At 40.5% G+C, this 25,309-nt stretch overlaps 1 protein-coding gene across 1 annotated transcript in view; it reads right to left on the reverse strand.

The window, feature by feature from the left end:
• Positions 1 to 25,309, reverse strand: part of FREM3 (FRAS1 related extracellular matrix 3) — an 86,166-nt gene that overhangs the window by 20,997 nt on the left and 39,860 nt on the right. Inside the window, 3 exon segments of the mRNA XM_014838322.3 lie at positions 4,652 to 4,777; positions 7,673 to 7,903; positions 11,494 to 11,640. Coding sequence (XP_014693808.3) covers positions 4,652 to 4,777; positions 7,673 to 7,903; positions 11,494 to 11,640 — 504 coding nt within the window.

Genomic DNA, 25,309 nt, shown 5'->3' on the forward strand with positions numbered 1-25,309 from the left:
TTGTTGCTGAGCTAACATCTGTGCCAATCTTCCTATGCTTTATGTGGGACACCACCACAGCATGGCTTGATGAGTGGTGCTAGGTCTGTGCCCAGGATCCGAACCTGTGAACCCTGAGCCGCTGAAGTGGAGTGTGCAAACTTAACCACTATGCCATGGGGCCAGCCTCTAACAAGCTTTTACTAACAATGAGAGTTGATGCAAAAAAAAGATAGTCTAATTACATCTCATTTAAATCCTCTATGGAGAAAACATCTTCAAGTAAAGCCCCCAGATCTTTCACAGATTTGGATCAAATAAATGTGAGAAGATCTTAAATGCATAGAAAAGATAAACCACGACAAAGACGGCTTTTAGACTAATAGCAGACTTCCTAACAACAACAATGGAAACTGGAAGTCAGTGGAACAACAACTTCAAAATGCTGGAAGAAAATAACTGTCAACCCAGAATTTCAAGACTGAAGTTGAAATAAAAGCACATTCTCATATTAAAGAACTGAGAGAGTTTACCCCCAGCAGACTCATAGTCAGGGAACTTCTAAAAGTTCCAAAGCACCCCTCTGAGATGCAAGATATAACTTCTGTGACCTATAAACATGCCTATAACCAAAATAAATAAACACAGAATATTTTTTTAAAAAGGAAAGAAAGGAGAAAGCCTTTTGCCTGGATGTGCTTGGAACACTCTCAGAATAATCTGCTTTCTACTTCCTCCTTAACACGACCCAGAGAAACAGCCCAATCAGAAAAGGGGGCTGGCCCATGGCAGTGGTTTACCACACAGCCCCTTTCAACTGGAGAAAGTTGATAATTAAAAAACCTCAACATATTTGACTTGGGGCTGACCAAAACCACAAGATAATTCAATACTGCTTCTGTTCTATAGGTTTTAGGTTCTGTAGTTTGCTCTTCATTGGCTGTTTTTTTCAATAAGAGCAGTTTCCTAATAAGAAAGTGACTAATGAGAAGAAAAAGATGGATGACATCTATCTTTAGAATAAGACACGGCCAAGAGATGTCTAATTTGCACATCCTTTCCCAACGTATCCTTGAGCTTAAAACATTTCACCATAGAGCGGTAGTTCTCAGTCAATGAGGGAGTTTATTCCTCCACCCCTTCTTCCTCTTCCAAACAATGATTTTGTTTGCTTGTTTGTTTCATTTTGTTTTTTAATACAATACCCCCACAGCATTGTCTGAGAATACTGATGACAGACATTTAGGGCAGGCAACACCACGGCAGACTGAAGCTTTAATGGTGGGACCTTGAGATCCCCAGAAAAGCACAGCATAAAACTAGTCACCTCTTTCACCTACCTGTAAATGTAATACAGATTTATCTATGAATTATTATTAATGTACAGAGCATGAGTTTGCTTTCCTTTCAACTAATTTATGCATAAGCTCATGTTTACTTTATTCATGGAAATAAGTAATTGGTAAACATTTATGTTAACAAGAATTCCAGAAGGGTTTAAATAACCAAGTTGAACTTTCGTCCTCTGAGATATTTAAGTATTTGTGGGGAGGAGGTGAGGACAAATACCACAATGATACTTAAATGTGCATAAAAAATTTACATGTTCTCCCTCCTTTATAATTCCATAGAGGGGTGCAAGAATCAGGGTGCGACTATGCACACTAGGCTTCATGCTCCAGGGAAGAACCTTGACCTTGTTAGACTCTCTCTCTCTCTTTTCTCTTTCCTGTAAGCATGAGAACAGTCTTCTATGTGGGGAATCAAGGGTCAAAGGTTCAGATGACAGCAGTCTGAGTAGTGTGTCAGTCTGCAGGGAGTTTTCTGGGAACACCAGCTCTTGAACCTGGAGACTTTATGGGAAGTTGGGTCCCATGGGCGAATCCTCTGGGAAGCTAAATTTGGGTGTAGCTTCCCCCACTTGGGGAGGAGGCATCCCCTTATCCTAGCTGGCTCACTGCCAGACAGTCTGAGCTTCCTGGTTCATTCTGCTTGTCCTCCCACAGCATAGGTCTTTCCAGAAGCAAAGAGATGGGCAAACCCTTGGTGGTCCCTTTCAGCTTAGCAATGGCATATCATCTTCCAGGTTTGGCTATTACCACCTCATTTCTCCCATTTACATCTGGGAGACCGGAAAATCATTGTCTTCCAGACACTCTGCTTATGGACAGGGAATATGCCACTGGTACCAGAAGAAGCCCTGCTGGAGAGCTAGAGCAGGGAATGAGTGCACCTCCTCCAACAGCTGCTCCGCTCAGCTGCAGCCATTCCCCTCAACGCCCAGGCTCTCACTCATTGTAAGACTCGAACTGGAGCCCAGTGTGGACTTGGAAGAGAAAGCTAGGCACGTTCTCCCAGGGATCAACTGGCAAAGAAGACCTCAAGGATGCCTCATCTTGCTGTTTCTTCTCATTGCTTTTCACTTCCCAAGTGAGGCAACACTAGGTTAGAACTTAAGAGTTGCTGAAATTACATGAGGCCGCAGTATCTGGTGCCTTCAAGAGGGGAGTCTTAGTAAAGAAGAGGCTATAGGACTGTCCATTTCTAGACATACAGACAAACACAACTTCAAGATCTTGAAGATGTGCTACAAGGCTTGTCCTTGTAGTTGGTTTTAAATATCTCAAAATAAATTATTGGCTTACTGCCAAATCCCCTGTGCTCTGGGGCAGAGGAGAATTTATTCTTATTCCTCTTCTCAACCTTGGCACTATTGATATTTTGGATAGATAATTCTTTACGCGGGGCTGTGCTCTGGATTGTTGGATGTTTAGCAAGTGTGAGCATAGATTTTGACAGACTGGATATGTGAACAGAGAGTGGCCAGACCATATATGAAAACAGAACTCTGACCCACGATCGGCAGTCCAGGAAGTCAAACCACAACTTCTGTTAACAGTCGGTCCCAAATGGTCAGGACTCAATCAATAACTGCCAGCTTCTCTAATTTTTGCCCTGGCTTCCAATTTAGGACCAATTGGAGAAAGCCAAATATGCTCCCCTAATCAATCACATAGGCTTCCCGTCAGCCCACCTCCAGCTTCCCCAGACCAACACCTCCTGTCGGAGCACACCTGGAGCCTTCCCTTTTTTCCACTATAGGCCTTTCCACTCTTCTGCCTGCTTTTGAGTCTCTGCCAAATGTAAGGGATGGTGGCTGATCCCCTTGCTAGAGTGAGCTCTGAACAAATTAGCCTGTGATATAGTAATAAATACATATTTGGTTTGTGTCCTGTTTCCTGGCACACAGCTTCTAAAACCCTTGGAACCTTTGATGTGATGTGTCTTTTTGTATGCTAATGAAATAACCAGTGGCTGGGGGTGGCTGGGGCCTCCTGGATAGCCTCAGCATGGGGGCTGGCTGCCAGGGGAATCAACCAGGCGATTAGAAGATTGAAAGTTTCTGCCCCAGCCCCCTGACCTCCACATAGGAGAGAGGTGCTGGAGGTTGAGTTAATCCCCAGTGGCCAGTGATTTAATTACTCATGCCTATGTAATGAAGGCTCCATAAAAACCCTAACCAAAGGGGTTCAGGGAGCATCCAGGTTGCTGGACACATCTAGGTGCTGGGAGGGTGACACCCCAGAGAGGGCATGGAAGCTCCATGCCCTTTCCCACACAGCTACCCTATACATCTCTTCTATCTGGCTGTTCCTGAGTTGTATCCTTTATAATAAACCTGTAATCTAGTAAGTAAACTGTTTTTCCAAGTTCTGTAGGCTGTTCTGGAAAACTATCAAACCCAAAGGTGGGAACCTTCAATTTATACCTGTTTGGATGGGTCAGAGGCACAGGTGACAACCTGGACTTGCGATTGGCATCTGAAGTGGAAGCAGCCTTGTGGGACACAGCTTGTAACCTGTAGAGTCTGTGTTTTCTCCAGGTAGATAGTGTCAGAATTGAATTGAATTATGGGACATTCAGTTGGTGTCTGCTGAAATGGGAGAATTGCTTAGTGTGAGAAAAACCTGCACATATTTAGTGTCAGAAGTAAAATATTGGTGTGAATGTAGAAAAATGTAGTTTATTTTGTAGCCTATTCTTGTTCTCATTTGGGTGGTCTTCAAGTAGTTCCATTATTTTTGTCTGTTACATAGTTCTAATGAGTTAGAAAATATGACCTTGTGGGAGTGGACACAGGACAGCTAAATTTTGACTGTATAGAAGTGGTAAGATCAGAGAGAATGAGGCGTTGTTTTGAGGTGTGAGGACAGCCGGGCCCATGCTTGGGGGGCACTTTTAGTTGTGGGGAGGGAGGAGGGAAGAGAAGAGAGACTGAGTAGTATACACAGGCAATTTTACAATTCCTAGGCACAATGCTGACTGTTAAAATTAAGAAGCCTTATTTATATTTTCCACCAGCATATAGAAACTATTTTCACATAAAATGTCTCATTGGACCTTCACAAAACTTTGTGAGGTAATCACAGTGAATGTTTTTATCCCAGTTTTGAGTAAAATTTTATCCCTGGTTGAGGAGCCCAGCTGACAGGAGTTAGGCCACCTGCACAGGGTTGCCAGGGAGTTAAGCAGTGGGACATGGACCATGAAAGGCCCAGGCTTCTTAGTTCTCCCCAAGGACTTGGCTCACCACCAAGCTACTCCCAGCATCCTCACAGTCCTGTGCTAAGAGTCTTATTTCTGAGTGTAAGTACCCGCAAAAGCCTCCTACCTTGATGTGTAGAGCAAACGACCGTTAGTTCCTGGCTTGCATCTCCAGATCGTCTTACAGGAATCAAAAGCTCCCCAACATCCTCTTCTATTTTGTATTCTGCTTCTGGAATATAAACTGTTGATTCTAGAAAAGACAGTAGAAGGCCCTTCAGCAAGACTGAAATTTGATTGATGATATAGGTAATATTTTAACCAGAGTAGAAATATACATAGTCTTTGACTCCCATATTTTTGAACACGATCGACTGTATTAAATATAGTGAGAATAGGAAATATTTTATTAAGTGGAGCTGGAGAGGCTGCAGAATTGGATTCAGGGGATCTCTTTTGAAAGGTTAGAAAGGATGTATAGCCCTAAAATGGGAAGGAAAGTCTTGCAGCAATTGTCTGTCATTTTTTTTTGAGGTTCCATTTTGTCTTCTAAACAGAGATCACATATTTCTGCCTTTGCTTTACTTTTACTGTTTATTTTTTTAATGCTTTTTAACAATCAAGTCATCTAATTCATTAATGCAGGAACATCTTTTCTTGCTTTATTCAACAAACATTTTATTCAACATTTATGAGCAGATACTATATTTAAGACATAGTGTTGGCCTCTCAAAACGCTGAGAAAAATCAGCTGATGGTCCTGCCCCTGTTATTTTTAAAATAATAGTCACACTGAAATTTACTGAGCTGTGTTTGTGGGTGTGTGCACATGCACACATATATGTGCGAATATTTATGTATATGTAACTATACATATATATACATCAGCAGAATATTCATTGAAATATGAATATGAATATTGATCATCTTGTTAATGGAATTGTATGTCCTAGTTTTCCTTAGGGTTTTCAGTGTTTTCCAAGGCTTTTCATTAAGCATGAATGTATAGTTAAAATATATGTTTGTTTAGAAAAAATAAAATTTCAAAGTGCATTGTTCTTGCTTACAGAGTCAAGTGGAGAACCAAAGCAACTACCTGGATCAAACCACATTTAATTGACTCAGTTTCCCCCCCATATCATATATACACATAGCTTCTTCCTCTTGGTGATGGAAACAAGAAGGAAAAATATTGTAGTAGACCATTCTTTCTTCTTTTGGAACTAAGTGATAACCCAGAATTCAAGGTTGAATTATCTGGTTACCATATTAAAATTTTTTCTTCTTTATTTTCCTGCCTAAATTAGTTTCAACAGACACTGATATTGACCTCTAGGAAAGCATTGGTCCTGAGTGACAGAGGAAAAAGACCAGTGATAATTTTCTGCCAATTTATCCACCTATGGTCTATTATCTTGACATGTCTCGATTCAAAAGGTTGGCAGCATGGGAAAAGCTAAAAGTAAATTAAAGTTATTAATGTTAAGTGAAAAAATTGATAGAATAGGACTGAGTTATTCAGTCACGTTCTCTATTTTTCCATTCTGGAAAGCCTGCTCCTGTCCATTTATGAATCCGGATCTCATTTACACTTCAAGACTCAGCTCAAACACTGCCTCCTCCATAAGTCTTCATTGCTTGCAACTATGCTGATCTCTCCACTCTCTTACCTCAGGACTCTTACTGGTTTTGCCATGTATCCCCACGTTTGGCTTTCCTAATTGATCCATGTGTCTAAGTGTCGTTACCAGCCAAACTGAGTGGATACCTTGCTCATCGGGTGTGTTTTCTACTTTGTCTGCCAAGGTGCAGAGCATATAGAACAGTATTTCTCAAATTATGTTTCAGAAAAACTAGAACTCAGAGATTTTAAAGGATATTCCTTGGGGACAACAAATTAAAAAAAATCTGCCGCCTAGTTTGGGAAAACCAGTCAAAGTTAAACAGGCTTCCTTACAAGAGTTTCTCAGAAATCTTAATATGCTTAATATGTGAATTATGATGCTTCAAAGAAGGGAAGATATTTGAAATGGTTCCTAGGCTTCTGTGTTCCAGGGAAAGCTTTCTGACCCTGTTGTGGGAACTCTATTGTACTACTGTTCTCTGTTAGGCAGTTTGGGACATGCTAACCCAGAGGGACTCTTCACAGATTTCTGTGGAATTTAACTAAGACTTATTCCTTGGTGGTAAGTCACTCAAGTCTAGGCGATACTTGAATTCTTTCAATTATTGTAATAATCCACGTGTCTAATTAAAATTCAAAGATGAATATTAAGCCTTTTAGAGAATATTGTTTTGCTTTCACCAAAAGGGGCAGCAAATAAAGCAAAAAGTTTTCTTTTTTTTCCTTTTTAATTTCTCCCAGGAGATATTTGCTGAATGAGTGAACAAGGAAATGAATAAAATGATGAATCTGTGGATTCAAGACTATGATACACAGGGGCCGCCCAGTGGCACAGTGGTTGAGTGCGCACATTCTTGCTTCAGTGGCTCAGGGTTTGCCGGTTCAGATCCCGGGTGGGGACATGGCACCGTTCATCAGGCCATGCTGTGGTAGGCGTCCCACATATAAAGTGGAGGAAGATGGGCATGGGTGTTAGCTCAGGTCCAGTCTTCCTCAGCAAAAAGAAGAGGATTGGCAGCAGATGTTAGCTCAGGGCTAATCTTCATCAAAAAAAAAAAAAAAAAGACTATGATACACAATTGGAACAGAACTTTGTGGAACACACGCCAAAACCAATGAATTGACTGGTTCCCAGCAGCCAAATCTAGGACAAGGGATATCTGCAGTCCCCACCTAATCTCGTGGGGAACTCCCAGAAAACTGTGAGAAGATAGTGGGCCTGAAGTGAGCCCCGAGGATTAAGCATCTGGGGGCAAAGCTGTGCCATACTGACTGTGCAATAAGCTAACAATGAGTGTCTATTTAAAGGAATGCTGGTAAAGAGTCTTTTGATCTCTTATATTCCTTTTCAAAAATCCTAAAAGCGAAGAAAAAATTACTGCCTTAAAGTGATTTACTGAACTTTAAATCCTAAACGGTATGAACATGTCCTGTGGCTTATGGAGCCTGAGGGAGATATCAATGCCTGAAATGGACCCAGGAATCTGTACTGGTTACTAGGTCATATCAATAAGTACCACATACCATCTCCAGGGTCTACGATTTCAACAGTTGCCATTTCTGGAAACTCCAGTGCAGCCATGACAGGGTCCAACAGAATGATCTGGAAGGTCTCTGAAACCTCATATTCATTGTCAGATATAATTCTCATTCTCCATGTGGCTGTAGTCTGTCCAGGATTGAACTGGATCTGTTTCTGGGCCTTTCCTTTAAAATCTTTATCTTTTTTTGCAGTTTCATCTTTGGTTACAATGCCTAAATAAAAATCAGGAAACTATAAATATACAGCCAGGTGACTGAAGGAATGTTGTCCTTTCAAAGTGGATTCTATTGTTGATGAAAAACAGATAACATAGAATTGTTTCTTTTAATGCTCCCACAAGATGCTTGTAAACTATACTTATTGGCTGAGAGAGTGTATATAAGCAGAAATGTGCAGAAGTGAGAGGAAAGCAGGGAAGGAGGAGTGACAGAAAAGAGAACAGAGGACAGTCATTAACTTATTTATTTTGGCAAATATTTTTTTTCCCTTTCTGCTTTTTCTTCCCAAATCTCCCCAGTACATAGTTGTGTATTTTAGTTGTGGGTCCTTCTAGTTGTGACACTATTTTAGTGAATATTTACTGAGGGATCTGATGTGCCAAACTCTGTTGGGTGCTCAGGATTCAGAGATGAGTAAGAGACTGTTCCAGCCCCCGGAAAGCTCAGAATCTAAAAAAGAAGACACCAGAATGTGAAACCTACGGCAGTGAAGATCTTTGGCTGTGTTGTTCACTGATGCTCTCCTCATGACTACAACAGTTCCTGGCACAGAGTAGGTATTCAACAAATATATATATATTTTTTTGCTGAGGAAGATTCTCCCTGAGCTAACATCTGTGCCAATCTTCCTCTATTTTGTATGTGAGTCGCCACCACAGCATGGCCGCCAACAAGTGGTGTAGGTCTGCACCCAGGAACTGAACCTGGGCTGCTGAAGCAGAGTGTGCCAAACTTAACCACTAGACCACAGGGCTGGCCCCCAACAAATATTTTTTGAGTGACTATTTTACCTGATAATTTCAATTTCTGCAGTCTCTGGGAGCAGAACTCTAGGCTATTTTCTCATGCAGATCTTTACTCATGGTGGCACAGTGCCTTATGTGTTTGGTGATTTTTGATTGTGAGATAATTGTTAGTAATTTTCCAGACCATTAGGACACTGTGTAGAAATGGATAGGTAGGATATATTTGAGCTCTGTTAAGAAATAGGAATTAGTGATTCATCGAAGAAACTGAACAACAAAACAGTGTTAAAAATACCCAGTGTGAACTACAAGGATGAAGGGTGCTACCCCATCAAGACTGACTAGATCCTCCTCTCACCACAAAATGTTCAAGCACCAAGCCAGTTTTGTTTGGTTTTGATTTTAAGAAACCAATGAAGGCCTCATGAAGCAAGAATACCTATGCCTCCTCACTAGGTCTCATTATAAGGTTTAGACGCTGCAATTGTTGGAATGTGCCAAATCAAATAATCTGATCTGACACCAGCTGCTGTGAAAAGCTTCACATAAAATGAAACTAATAGTCCCTTGTGCCATTTCCTCTGTCTCCCTTCTCAGAGAATCCGATATCTTGTAAAAGACACCCAAAGCTATAAAGGGTGAAAATAATTTCCAAGATATAATTTCAAATAAATAATATTTCAAATATAATTTCAAATTTGAAAAATAATTTCAAAACTGCTGAAGAAAGCCTGCATTAATACTAGTTTGGTGACTGAGAATGAATGCCCAATATTTAGGAAGAGCCTCCTTTGGCCACATGTTGAAGTGGAGAATATAAGGAGGAGAGAGTGGTGTCCTCAGCCACGGTTTAGATAGAGCTGGGTGGCACTGCTATATAAATGGAGTGGACATGTGGCTATTCACTTAATTTTTGGCGAGCATTGGCTCTGTGCTAGGTGCTGAGGATGTGATGCTGAATTAGGTACAGCCACCACTACCCTTGAGGGGTTTACGAGTCTATGGGGGAGATAAACAGGTGATTTCCATTCTGTTTCATGTGTGCCATGGAATAATAATGGTAGTTAACATTTATTGAATATTTAATGTGTGCCAGGGACTGTGCCAGATTGGTTTATAATCATTATCACGTTTAATCCACAAATAAATCTTGAGATAGATTCTTTCCAGATAAGGAAATTGAAAGTCATTAGAACATCACAAGAAAAGAGTAGGTACCAGAGCAGGAATTCAAACCCCACAGTTGTTTTGACTTGTTTTCTTCTAGATCCTTTGACTAATCCTAGCAGGGAGTTGGGGCGGGGAGATTAGGAGGGCTTCCTGGAGCTCTGGGTATGGTGTTTTGTAGGTTCTCTTCTGTGGTGTTGATGTGGTTTTAAGTAGTGTTTTATAAAACAGAAGAACTGACTGCATTTCACTTAACAAATACGGAATGACTACTATACGCCCCATGCTATTTTGGGGTTGGGCATAACCCAGGATATAGTTTCTGCCCCTATGGAGCTGGAAATCTACTGAGAAAGACAGGCAGTGGACAGATGGACATATGATGCATGTCAGGGATGGGTAGCGCTGTGAAGAACAATAAAGTGGGGCACAGGGATAGAGCAAATGGAGGTGCTGGTTCAGATAGGGAGGCCAGGGGACATCTCCCTGAGGAATTTAGTTACTTGACAAACATCCAAATGGTTCTGAACAGATAGAAGCGTTTTTTCCCTGAGCCAGGCAGGGTATGAAAATGTTTCCTGACATAACCCAAATCTTGTGCCCATGAGAAATCTCAGAGATAAAGAATTGTGGAGACAGAATCCTGAAAGAGAAAAGAGGCATAGTTCTGCTAAAGTTCCTAGCAGCAAGTTCCACTGTGAGTTGACTAAGTAGCCTGCAGTGTAGACCGAGGCTGAGGGTCACCTGGAAATCAGGGTGGTCTTTGGCTGACCTCTTCTCCCAGGAGAACAGCCTTATCCCAGAAGCCTCGAGTCTGGAGAGGAGACTAGGTAATGCTTGCCTTTTCTTGATTGCATGTTCTCAGGCATCTCCTTCCTGGCTTCTCTTCAGCAGTTTTGATATGTAGACAGGACTCTGATTGGGAAACTCAGAATGCTTATTTGTAAAATGAAGATAACACCCCCGATCTGTCTCCTCAACAGGTTAAGAAAATAAAGACAAAATGATCTCTGAAAGTTCTGGCAGCTAAAGATGTTATAAAAATGTAATGCATTATTAGGACAATTATTGTTAATTATTAGTGATGATAATGAGATCTATTATGTAGGCATTACATATCTGTTTACCCCAAGGAGGCAAAGGTCTTTATAGAATTAGAATAATTTTGACACTGTACATGCCTTAGCGGAATTTATAACCTAATAGCAGGGTGATGACAATTATACATAATAAAAAAATAGCTACAACTAAACACAAGAATGGATCATGAACTCATAAATAAATTTTCAAAAGAAATAGCTTTTGTGTTTTTAAGCATACAGTGTATTGTATACTTAAAAACAATTTTGAAAGAAACTGAGTGATCTGGGGATTGTGGTATATGGCTGTGAAATGTTTTAATTTTCCTGGAATTCTTTGGATTGAAAAAGAGAAAGAATGTAACCCTTCAGAAAGGGGAAATCAGAAGAAGAAGGATAAAAAATTGGTGTGTATATATAAGTCCACAACTCACATGGAATAAAAACCAGGCCACAATGCCACACATATTTTTTTAAAGCTTCCCCCAAACCCGTTACTGATTCTTTTCCAATCTATTCTCTTATAATTATTTTTAAGCCTGGATTCTTATTGCCATTACCTTTCACCAATAACCAATCCAAAGTTACTTACTGATGAAGGATGTTTCTCCAAGGTATCCTCTGCGTGTGAGGGTCACTTCTAAGAACATGGAGTCTTCATCTACAATGTAGTACTCTTTCTCCAAAGAAATCCAAGCCCAGTTTAGAAGAAAAGGTTGATTTGTTAGCTTATTTCCTCCTGCAATTGGAAGGGGCAAAGGAGAAGTTAGATGGAGTATTTCAGGGAAAAACTGGTGATTGGGGTTTGCATTTTGCTTCTGAAGCCAAGGGTTTTAAAATAAGTGCTCCTTTTCTTATATAGAGAAGAAAAGCACTTTGCTTTTCTAGAGAATGTCATGAGCACCATCTAAAGCCCTGTTCCCCTGCTGGAGGGGGACAGTGCCCCCCCTGCCATCAAGGCCTTACACGCTAGGTTCCAAAGAGTCAGAGCTTGGTAGTTTTAAATTTAACTCAAATTCAACACCTCCATCCTTTCCTCACTGCCTCCCTTGTTTGCTTCCTTTCTCCCTACCTCTTGCTGTCACTTACTGGAACTTGGCTCTAAACACCTTACCTTCTGCTAAGTTTCATGTGGTCATTTATACACTAAGCTAATCTAAAACTTTCTGGGGTCACAGATTTCTTTAGGCACACGATAGGAAACTTCTTCCCTCAAAGTGCACATATTCACCAAATGTTACATGCAGGGGATTTTACATTCCAGGGGATTCAAGGAAGCCCATCAGCCCACTTATGGACTCCTTAAAGATCATGCTAGGCAAAGAAACTGATTATGTACATAAATCGGCTATAGGTTTCCAGAGTAAGGGATATATTAAATGTTTCCTTGTGACATTAACCATAAAGACTTAGTTAGTACAATCATCATGTACTTGAGGAAAGGAAAGGAAATTCTTAATGTCAACCTATGGCTCATGAATAGTGGAGAATTAAGACACATTATTGGGTATATTTCATAGATCAAATACATGAAATATAATCCTATCCCTATATATCATAGTCATATATTGTATTTTCAATCACGCACAAAAATCATATCTATCTACAAGTGGAAGCTTTTCTGATTGCCAAAATACCTAAATACACTTACCACAAACTGAGTATCTTGATAACCTGAAAATGTTCCAGGTGGCCAGTTTCTCAGGTTTGATAATTCTAATAAAAAAATGTAGTAATGCACTCTGGAATTCTCTTGTAGATGGAAGTTATATTCTAGGCTCCTTAAGGCTGCTTGATGAAAAATTACAACTAATCAATTAAATCATCCATCCAATTATTCCACAAATATTTGTTGAGCATCAATTAAGTGCTGGCCACTCTTCTAAGTGTTGAGGATGGAGCAATGAGAAACAGAGTCTCTGTTCTCACAGAGCATACTTTCCATTGGAGGCAAATAAATAATGTGTAATATGCTTGGTGGCGATATGTGCTACAAAGAAAAATAGTCAGGCTACGTGAATAAAGAGCCACAGGGAGAATCAGAAGGGACTATTTTATACAGAATGGTTGAGTTTAGCTTTTCTAAAGGGATGATATTTGATTAGAGATTAGGAGTGAGAATATTCTAGGCAGAGGGAAGAACAAGAACAAAATAATTACGTACACATTCTAAAGGTAACAAATATTCTGTCATAGTCAACTGTTTACTTGGGCTCTAGTCCCTTCTGACGGCTATTTCATTCATTGCATATGAATCAGTATTTAAGAAGGTGGGCTAGCTTTTTCAGGCCATTAATATTCTCTACGGCCATTTAGTTATCACGATTTTGTTTTCTGACTATCCAGCAGCTTTGAACTCACTTTCTCTGCTTGGAGAATTTAACATTTGGTGAGTCCCACCTCCTCTAGAAAGAAGCCAGAAAACATCATTTTGCAGCCTCCCTTACAGCGAGGGCATGAGCATGTCAGCTAGACTCTGCCAATAGTGTGAAACTGATTCAGAAGTGTGCAATGTGAGGGTGCAGGTGTTGTATGGAGTCCATATTGTGGTGAGGGTTGCCACGGAGGCATCTGGCTTTCATGAGTATTGGTGGCAGAGGTCCAGTGTCCAGGGTCAACTGTGGCGTCTGTGCCTAGTGGTAATGGCAGTCCATGGAGTGCTGATGGCATCCTTTCTAGCTGCATAGACGATCATTCTGTCTCTCTGGCCTCCTACAGATACTACCAGAGCTTACTACTATCCCATAATGAATGTCTTTTTTTACTTAAGTAGCTAGAGTAGGTTTGCAATTAGACACTTGACTGATACACCAATGAATTCATTTTTGTCTTAGCTGAGGTTGTAAATTAATAAGAATGCACCCAAACCGGTTTGAAAAATAGAGGATTGTTTCTTTTGGAGGGCAGAGGGGGTAGTTCACATAACCCAATGGCAGGGAGTACAGCTGGATTCTCAAGAAGCTGGGCCTAGGAACTGAAAATCTTTAGGACTTAATAGCCACCCTGAGTCTCTGCTTCCTAGAGCACCTAGGCTTCTCTCTGGGCTTTTGCTTCATTCTATATTCTCTGAAGACCAGACAGCCTTCTCTGCTTCTCCATGTATGAGTTTGATTATCTTCAGTTCAAGAGACCAGCAGAGATGGATTAACATCTCGGCATTTCAATGGCCAAGCTTGGGTCTGGTTAGCTGGGGTGCGATTAGCTGTGGCTTTGGCTGCAGTGTGAGGTGGGGGAGGAAGGCAGTTCTTAGAGATGGGGGCTCAGAGATTGAGAAATAATCTAAATGGTATTTCATAATCTAATGAAATAATTAGATAATAATCTAATGGTATTTCAGGCGCACATTATTATATACCAGGTTCTGTATAGACTGCATTGTGCTCACCTCCAATAGTCTAGTTTTTATCCATCACCATACGTATGTGCCCCTTTACCCCTTTCACCCTGCCCCCAACCTCCCTCTATTGCCTCCTTGTCTCCAATAATTTTTCTGTACACAGACTCCAAAAACAAAATGTATAGTAATACATGGAAGCAAATAGGTGGGATAGAAATAGAACAAACTTTGGATATAAGGTCAAATGGTTGCTCTGCCACTAATTAGCTATATGAACTTGAGAAACTACCCAGTCCCTTTGAATTTTAGATTCCTTAACTATTAAATGGGGATGCTAACAATAACAATGACTGGGCCCTGAGGAAGCTGATTCAGGCATTGCCTTTCCACCCTCTCAGACCAGTCAGGCCCTGGACTCTGAAACTCCAAGCCAGAGCAAAGTTGAAGGAAGGCTCTTGGTCTCCCCCAGTCACCTGCCTCCTCATGGCTCTGACTGAGGCTCCCCTGCTGGCTATGCAGCATGACTGGCTGGGGAATGGGAGGGAGTGGAGGAGAGAAGGGAATGCAATATTAGAAACGGAGAGGCAGTGGGCTGGGGCAGTGGGAACCCCTGATAAGATGGAGGCTCCGTGTGTGAGGGTCAGTCACAGGCTCCTTGGTTTCTGAAGTCAGGGAGTTCCGAGGGGTTGGGGGATGGGAGATGTGACTGTGATCCCTCCAGGTGGGAGCCAGGAAGATGGCTGCCTAGGTCTAGGTTGTGTCTCCACAAGCTTCAGTTGGGAGCACTCAGGCATAGTTTCTTGCCCTGGACCCAGCAGCAGGCAGCCAGCCAGCTGATGCACTAACAATTACATTCCACGTATGAGAGGCCGTTTAATGCATAAGAGTGAAGATTCTGGATTGCATGAAAGTACAAAGGATGTAAATCAAGGACTTTGTGTAGCTGATGCTACGTACTTCAACAAGGGAGTAACTGTTGAAAAAGAAGACCAAGAACCAAAGTTTGGGAACATTCGCATTTGGGAGCCAGTGAAAGAAATACACGTAACAGAATGGAATGGAAAATAAGAAGTATTTGAATTAGTTTTATCAAAATGTGGAGGTCTGGTATAAAACTATCATCTAGAAGTAAAAAAGAACAATTTCAAGCATAAGTATAATCTTCTCATCAAAGGATGACACTTTGTTATTTGCTAAGCCAAGCTGTCCTATCTACATATCTAGTTGTACTCTAGGGCAGCATTTTTCAACCTCAGCGCTATTGACATTTGGGCTGGATAATTCTCTGTTGCGAGGGGCTGCCCTGTGCATGGTAGGATGTTCAGCAGCATCCTTGGCCTCTGCCTGCTAGATACCAATAACAGTCCCCCATTACCCCTATCTTCCAGCGTGACAATCAAAAATATCTCCAGACATTGCCAAGTGTCCCCTAGGGAGAAAAATCATCTCAGATTGAGAACCACTGGTGTAGGGGAAATTAAGGGATTTTATTGTGTCCCTGATAAAAGTCTTCATGTGTTTCATACTTCTGTGTTTTAGGACACTGACCAACAAAACATTTTGGATTTGAATTTGGCATTGATAATCAAACACCCTTATTGAATTTAGAAGGCTGTCTGAGCCTAAGTTAATCTGAGGGAAATCAGAAGGATACAATATTAAGTACATTAAAACTATTTGTGTGTGTGTGTGTGTGAAAATCAGAGCTCACAAGCTGGAGAAAAGAGCTATTTAGTGGGGTCTGATTTACCATCAACTTTTTCCAGGCAGCATTTTGAAGTGAAAGCATCAGGTTGTCAGGTTTAGATAGGAAGACCTGAGGCTTTGTCCACTCACACAGGATCTCTGTGCCTTAGGCAAGTCCCTTAGTCTCTGATCCTTCATCTGTAAAATGGGGGTAAAGATAGATATAAATGAGGCATTGTGTTTATTATTATTTTTTCTTTTGCTGAGGAAGATTAGTCCTGAGCTAACATCTCTTTCCAATCTTCCTCTTTTTTTTTGATTGAGGACAACTAGCCCTGAGCTAACATGTGTGCCAATCTTCCTCCACTTTATATGTGGGTCGCCATCATAGCATGGCTGATGAGTGGCGTAAGTCCACACCCAGGATGTGAACCTGTGAACCTGGATAACTGAAGCAGAGTGGGCCAAACTGAACCACTAAGCCATGGGGCTGGCCTCTAGGCACTGCATTTGAGAGGCCTTGTATGTAGAGAAGTGTGGGCAAGCGTCACTTTCATAGTTTAAACATTACAAAGTTTCTCTTTTTCCTGCACGAGACAGGAGAATGAATTGTTTTAAAATAAAACTGTGTAGAATAAAATTGATGTCCTAATGTTCCAAAAAGAACACATAAGTTTATAATGGGGGATGAGGGTAAAGAGGGACCAACACGCACCATGTGCCTGTTACGTTTCAGGTGTGAGCTAGGCAGTGCACCATCTGCCAACAAAAAAGAGAAAGAAAACAGGAGGCAAACAAGGTGAAGGAAACAGGAGTCAGTGAACAGGCACTGACAGGACCAGCCAGGATGAGGAAAGGATCCGAGTGCACAGGGAGATGGAAGAGAAGTAGAAAGGTGAATTTTGGAATAGAAATGGCTTAGGAACCAACTATTAAAGTAATGATGCATAAAAACACCCAATTGCAGAATTTCTGACTTATTGAATTTGAAGGGCATAATGCATTTACTTTTTCATAATTATCTCCCACTAGGTTAAAAAAAAATGGGAAAAAGTATTTTATCCAAATACTGTATTCAGGGAGATTTAATTTTGATGGAATTTATTTACTAATTCTAGTTTTGATATAATATCTTATTTTGTAAATGTAATAATTTTAAAATTAAAATTAAATAAAATTTAAAATGAAAAAGAAGAGATCACATATTGCTAAAGATAATTTTGAAAATACATCTAATAAATGCTGACTCTCAAATAGGCAAAAGAAAATACTCAATGATAAGGTAGCCAGCTACTGTCAAATGTTAATGGTTTATAGCCTTGAACTTTGAAAAATATTTAATTGAATAGGATATTCAATATTACATGTTTAATAATTACCCAATGAAAATCTAATATTATATAAACTTATGTTTTCTAATACTCTGTGATGTTTTCAAATAACTTCATTATCTTAAGCATTTAGCTTCTACAGCTACCAGCAAAATATAACTTTAAAATGTATTTGAATTCCATAAACACTTACTCATGCATTTGGAAATAATAGTTATAACTAACAATTGTCACAGTGTCAGTTAATATCATTAGTCATTTGAAAAATGCTCCACAGTGCCTCAGTGTGAGGAAAAGTGCTCTTCTGAATTGTGGCTTGACATGCATAGTTCTGTTGCATGTCTACAGATTATAAATATAACAGTTTTTTTCAACAGAGTTATAAATTCAGGAAAAGGATAGTAACTTGAGATAGGAGAATTAGAAAATTAGGTAAGACAAAAGGCCAAATTACATATCAGACAGACCTCCATTTTCTCCCCATCTCCCATGTTTCTGGAGCTATGGGTGGCAATTTAAAAAATGTGCTTTTGGGGCTGGCCCTGTGGCGTAGTGGTTAAGTTTGGTATGCTCTGCTTTGGCAGCTCTGGTTCGCAGGTTCAGATCCTGGGCATGGACCTACACCACTCATCATCCATGCTGTGGTTGCAATCCACATATAAAGTGGAGGAGATTGGCACAGATGTTAGCTCAAGGCTAAGCTTCTTCAAGCAAAAAAAAAAAAAAAGAAAAAATGAGGAAGATTGGTAACAGATGTTAGTTCAGGGCTAATCTTCCTCAGGAGAAGAAAAAGTGCTTTCTTTGGTGAAATACGCCATATCCGCTTCCTGCACAGGGATATTATTCCACTCCCATTTCTTTTGCATAATTCTAGTCAGCGATTCCTTGGGTCTGCCTGATTCTCCCCTTTTAGTGCTTCAGGGTGCAGCCACCTGCTTTCAGAGCTGGGAAGGAGACATTTCCAGCACCACAGGTTCATTACCATTCTCTTCTTGAGGAAAAAATAGGCCGTTTTGTGTGACGACACATCCGGTTTTTCAGAAAAGGGGGTAATCCCCAAGAGCAAACAGATGAGAGATCTGCGGTCGTTTCTCCTGTCGTGATCTCCTAAACCACAGCAGTGCTACCTCGCAGACAATGCTTCCGAATCCACCTCTGCAGTCTTGATAAATGTGGGGGCGGGCAGCCAAGGGAGAGATCTGTGTGCTCCCACGGTGGGTGGATGGGGGCAGTAGGGGATGGCAGGTGTAATGCGGTTTAAAAAGAAGTATTTGACATATTCTTTTTGGAGATGTCCCCGAACTGTCTTGATAACATATTTGGCTTTCCGTTTTGGAGACTAAAAACCCAACATGTTGCTGCTATGTATAACAATACAAGTTTTCTGGCCCTTTTTCTCCTTCTTAAAATAGAGTTCTTTAATTGTAAGTACAGTGGAAGCAGCATGAAAAAATAAGGACCATAAGCTTTTCTTAGATTCTTCTGCATGACTTGGTAGGGGCACCACATACTGCTTTTGACACAAAATAAAACTACACAAAGACCTTTCAAAGCAAGACCTTAGAGAATGATAATAATAAAGAGGTTGTATTAGTAGGAGTCTCCAAGTAGTAGGAAAGTAGAAATACGCTGATGGCGTGACCACAGGCAATGGGCATTTCTGTTTGGGAGGTGGGGCTCCACATGGCTTCACTGGAAGGGAGAAAACCTTGTGCCTTCTTCCTTCTCAAGAGTGTATAGGATTCAAGGAGGCTGTGAAACAGACTCTTCCTTTCAAAGAATGTAATGGAGTATATATAGCAACTTCCTGTTTGGAGATCAGAATAATCATTCTTATTTTGGGATACACTCTAGACGAATTCAGAGAAAGTGACTGTGTAATTTCATGTACTGGACTAGAGAAACTTTTCCTCCATTTTTATCTCACTCTATTTTATTTTCCCTCGACCTTGGAAGTGAAGACTATGTTTGAATACTAAGCTCTAGGACCAGGGACGCCAGGGCTCTCTGTCTCCTAAATATTCTAGGAATTTAAATAAGTTGCCCATGACAGAGTCCCGATTTATTGTTAATGAGAAGACACAGATGCAACGTATTCCACCTTCACCCACCAGACTCCTTGGGGAGCTGAGACCACCAGAAGGGTCGTGGCACTTGGTACGATGGAGAACCAGTGGTAAGTGCCACATCCAGGTGCGTTATCTGCTCTTTGTATTGCTTATTTCACATTTAGTCTTCCGATTAGTGACTGTGTGAAACAATTTACACTCACTTCCAAAATATTAATTTGGTGATATTTTGGTACATTTTTTCTTTCAGAGATTCTTCCCTTCTATGTTGAGATTGTTTCAAGGATCAAAGTGATAATGGATGTGGAAGTTTTGGAAAAGTCAGAATTTCCCTGAACCTAAGTTTGCCAGAATCTGAATGGGAAGAGAACCTTCTCCACCAGGAGAGTTAATGGAAGGAGAGCAGGATTTGGCTAACAGGCTGGCCAGCTGGGGGAGTCCTTCTATTAGATGGAATCATGGGAAATCGTTGTTTTCTTCAGGTCAGAAGTGGTTGGCTGTCAGCAGTTTCGCAGAGTTCAGCTCCATATATAGAGAGGTACCAGGATGTAGTGGGAAGAGAACTGGACTCACGGTGAGGAGACCCATGCTGCAGTCTTAGAGACACCACTGACTGGAGATGCGGCCCTGGATGGATAATTTACTTCTCAGGACCTCATTTCTTCTTCTCTCAAATGAGGGAGTGGAATTAGAACCTTTCTGAGTCCCTTTTCAGGATTATCATTCTATGATTCTTTCTGCCCCCCTTAATATGTGGCACCGTCACAGCAATAGAGAAAACATGTGAACTTAGTACGTCCTACCCAGCATAAGTTGGTGTAACTTGATAAATTAAATGTGAGCTTTAAGCTCTCCGGAGACCTAAGTGTGCCTGAGGAGGATGAGTTCTTGGGAAGGCACACGAACTATCTGGCTACAGAGTGCACTGGCACATCGAGAGGTGTGATCTTGTATTATAAACTGCATATTATAATCAAGTCCTTTCATACCCATTATCTCATGTGAAACTCCAATCTTTACTACAGCCTTGAAGAGTGGGAGCAGGCATCCTTGACATTAGACAAATGAAGTACCTGCTTGACAAATGAAGTACCCACGGTTCAGTAACTGTGCCTCACTCGAGGTCACAGAGCTAGTCAATAAATTAAAAAATATGCAAAGCCCTCTGCAATCTGGATCCTTTCCACCTCTCCATCATCTCCCACCTCTCTTGCTGCCTTTGGAGTCTATGAGCTAGCTCTGCTAAACTATGTGCAGTTGGTCGAGCTCACCGTGCTGTTTCAAAGCTCTAAAAACTCTTAGTCATCCTTCAAGGCCCAATTTGAGTACTGCTCCTTGACCAAACTTCCTGGGCGATGGCTTATCTCTGCCACTCATGCACATACCTCCTTGGGAGTGCCTCTCACAAGTAACTGCAGTTAATCATCTCCATGTCTGGCTCTCTTTCTATATTTGAAGCTGATTACTTGTGTCTTTTCATCATGGAGTCTCCAGCTCTTAGCACAGTTCCTGGCAATTAACAGGAGCTTGATAAATACTCACTGAATAACTGAAAGCTTCCTGGAGAAAAACTGACCTAAATGTACATTGAAAGAATAGAATAACCCATGAACAGTTGGTAAATGTATTACTTCTATTACCTTGCTTCCTAAGAATGTAGATAATGGTTCTTAAAAAAATCTGGTAATATCATAGTTTTATTCTCGTTAGAAACAGAGCCAGGACCTCCACACCAGGCTTTTAGATTCTTAGCTTAGAGTTTTTTCTTCTACAAACTACTGTGTACAGGCTGTGAACAATCTTTAAGTCTGAGGGTCTTGTTCTAGAGAAAGCTTTTTAAAAATGATAAAAATAATGCTTTACATTTCCATAGCACATATTATTTAACTTTTTTTCACAGTCCAGCATTCTTCTCATGTTCTAGAAATTGATCATCTAACACTGGCCTATACATTCCTGCTTGATTGGCATTAGAAATGAGATACTTTAATAAAATTATATATATAATGAAAAGGAATATTTCCTGAAAAGCCATAATGCACTGTGGACCTTAGGAAGATGTGATCCCTTACCAAACCAAGCCCCTACGGTTCCGTATAGGCATCTAACACTGGACGCAGCCCCCAGTGTGTTCGTGCTAATGTCAGTGACTAGCAGCTCTGAAATAGTGAATGTGAAAGCCAGAATCACTTATTCTTCTAAGGAGAAGAGATAGCTGTCATACCCCCATCCCAGCTTATGTACATGGTATGCTTGAAGGAGATTTAAGATGGTTCCAAGAGCAATTTGATTTGTAAATGTTAGGAAAGGAGGAACCCATGAAAAAGGTCCACATGAAAAAAAGGAGATCAATAAATAGATAAAAATAGAGTTCTACTGATCACAGGCAAGATTTTAGAACAAAGCATAGACACACACTATTGTAAGTGGGTTTGGCCGAACCTTGGAACCATCCAACAAACCTCTGAATAATGAGGGATGACCTCTGGTTGAGAATTCTTCTTGATGGCTGAGAAAATGATAATTAGGGAGCAAAGGTTGAAAGTTAAAGTAAACCACAGCCCAGCTCTGTAGTAATCATCTCCATTGTTAGTCCATGCATTACAAAAATGGTCAAGCTGGAGAGCCAGTAGATGTCATTAGCCTAGGTCTTGGCAGGCACTTATCAGGCGAAGAACGTAAGCTGAGCTTTTCTTTCCAGGAGAAGCTTTCCATTTGTCAGCAATTTCTTTCTGCCAGACCACAAATCAACAATCACTAGATAAATGAAAAGCTTCTACTCATCTTACAAACTCTTGGGTAAAATTCCTTTTCTAGAAATAAAAATGCTTTTTTTACAGCACAAGCTAAAAATGGTCCCAGTGAGGGGGCTGGCCCTGTGGCCGAGTGGTTAAGCTCACGCGCTCCACTGCAGGCGGCCCAGTGTTTCGTTGGTTCGAATCCTGGGCGCGGTCATGGCACTGCTCATCAAACCATGCAGAGGTAGCGTCCCACATACCACAACTAGAAGGACTCACAATGAAGAATATACAACTATGTACCGGGGGGCTTTGGGGAGAAAAAGGAAAAAAATAAAACTAAAAAAAATAATAATAATTCCCTTTAAAAAAAAAATAATGGTCCCAGTGGGTTCCACCAAAGTGATCAAACGTCAAGTCCATAAATCTTATAAACCCTTAAGGAAAATGGAAGTGAATCTGTTAGGCATCATGTTGAATGATGCTATAGATTGGCAAGAATACAAAATGGTGGAATAGGTCATAGCTAATAGGTCAGTGACAGGCTAAACCCTAGGTACTGCCTGTAGTAATGATTAGGGAAATTCAGTTAAAAAATCACTTAAGACATATTTTATTAAAACAAAATTTGTTTTAAAGACTTAGGACTATGTTTGTTATTTTATGAATTATACTGCTGCATAATTTGACATAAGGTATTATTATATAATGATCAGAGGACATTCAAACATGAAAGGACATGTGACCAGGGCCAAACACACACAGAATAGTCTAGGCTTTCTGTCTCTCTGTGTCTTTCCTTCACATTTATTCCCTTTGTGCTGTGTGTGTGTGTGTGTGTGTGTGTGTTTCCTTTGTCAAAGCTCTTTTCCCTCTATTTCTTTTATCTTGTCTCTCTCCCACATTGCTTCCTCTCTTTCTGTATTTCTACTTCTTTGTCTTTGTGTATACGTGAGCTCTTTCCAGCTTCCAGAAGACTAGTTAGTATTAGTATACACTATCTTTTAAAATTTAAAACATAAAGAATGGTTATTTAATAAGCAGCATCTCCAAAGAGGTTTTGCAATTTGTTCTTTTCCTTTACCCTACTGGTGGAATCAAATCTAGTGGTTCCCCTGAAATTTGTGATAAAATCTCAAGGTCACGCTTCACTCTCACATCTTTCACTGAACAAAGATATAGAAATGGGCATGATCTCTGAGGTCACTTCCAGCCTTCAGGTCTATGACTCTGAGTATAATAATAATGATAATAGTTTCTACACTTTTGCTCTTTTTTAAATAACAAGATGAAGGCTCAATCTAAAAAGCATAAATTTCTTTTAAAAAGTGTTTCTTGGATTTTGTAAGGAAAAGGAATACCTTCCCACTAAAACTTTATGGTACAAGCTATAGAACGAAAATATGACTGCCCCTTAAGCCAAGGTCCTTTGCCCAGCATTAGGTTTCCATATTTATATTAGTGTAGGTGGCCTTTTGGTTTCTTGAGGCAGGCCCAGGCAGAAGTCATGAATCAAGGATTAAAACAGCTATTTCTGTCAAGACTACCCTTTCCACAATTATTATTTTCATAATTTCCCACATTCTAGCCCTCTCTCTGCCTATTAATAATGAGTGACACAACAAACTTGGAGTAAATATCACCAGGAAAAAGAGGAGAAACACCTCATAAGACCTATGAGGATGCTTTTGTCATGCGGCCTGTATGCATGAGCTTCAGTAGGGCTGGCCGTGGGTCTGTAGTCTGCCTCAAGAGGACAGAAGCTCACCGCTCTGGGAGGACGGTGAGATGATCGGTGAGAGCAGAGGGGTTTTGCTAGGGGTTAATGAAGAGACTAGTGGTCTCTGAAACTGCTTATCAGCTCTTCTAAATCCCGCTAGTAGTTAAGCCTGAGGAAAACACGCTGATTGACCCTGATTGTCTTTCATCAAGTGAGAGTACTTCTACTCGCTTCAGGAATGGTTAAAACTTTTCCACATAACTGTCACTGTGATCAGTAATATTATGTGTCAACTTGGCTAGGCTAGGGTGCCCAGTCGTTTGGTCAAACACTAGTCTAGATGTTGCTGTGAAGGTGTTTTGTAGACGTGATTGACATTTATGATCAGTCAACTTTAAGTAAAGCATAATGTGGGTGGACCTCATTCAATCATTTAAAGGTCTTAGAAGCAAAGCCTGAAGCTTCCCCAAGAAGAAGCAATTCCGCCTCAAGATGGCAACATAGAAACTCTGCCTGTATTTCCCACCTGTTGGCCTGCCCTGCAGATTTCAGAAACAAGACTGTAGCACCATCTCTTACCTGAATTTCCAGCCTACTGGCCTGCCCTGCAGATTCAGATTTGCCAGCCCACACCATTGTGTGAGCCAATAAATCTTTGTTTCTCTCATACACACACACACACACCCACCCACTACTCTTCTGTTTCTCTGGAGAACCCTAACTAATATAGTCACCATAATATTTCTTTCCTCTTTTCTCTGATACATTAAGCTCTGACCTAGTTATGTTTAATCATATTTACATGTTTGAAACCTGTTTTGTTTGCTTGTTTTAATCCAGTCAGAAGCATTTAGCACATATCTTTTGCAACAGGAACTTTATGTAGGGGGAATTCTGCCTCTTCCTCAGTGAGAGAGATGAGCCATTTTAATGCTATCTAATTCGCCCAAAGAGCTTACCTGAAGCTTTAAACCCAGATCCTTCAAAAAAGAAAACATAACGGATGAAAAGGAAAAATAAGTCTGTGTTTATAAAACTCACTGAACATTTAGAACTGCTTGAAAATGCTGGGAAGGATTAGAAATATAACACAAAGGTTTAAGAGTGTTTTTATGTAAAATATACCTAATATCCATTCAAAAATCCTCCAGAGGAAAACTTGAGATGTAAAAGTGATGTAGCAAGTGTCACTTAAAGTGCTAGGATATATCCTGATGCATTTTCTGGAGCTAAGGATTAGCTTTTTTAACAAATTCTGTGGCTTACACAACTTATTTTTACAAAGTAGAGCCAATTTTACATTTTAATAAGAATATTAAAACAATAGAATGTCACTTATCAAAAAAATTTGTAAGAATGAGATTCCATATTTGTTAAATTTCACAAGAAATTTCCAAATGGATTCGATCACAGTTGTAGATTCTGTCTCACCAGTATGAAAATTTTAACAGCCAGATCTGAGCTCCAGGGGCAACTTTCAACCCCCATGGTAACTGCCTTCCCTTTCGTCACACCCATGTTCCACAC

This window comes from Equus asinus, chromosome 3 (assembly GCF_041296235.1).
Source record: "Equus asinus isolate D_3611 breed Donkey chromosome 3, EquAss-T2T_v2, whole genome shotgun sequence".
Taxonomy (NCBI): Eukaryota; Metazoa; Chordata; class Mammalia; order Perissodactyla; family Equidae; genus Equus; species Equus asinus.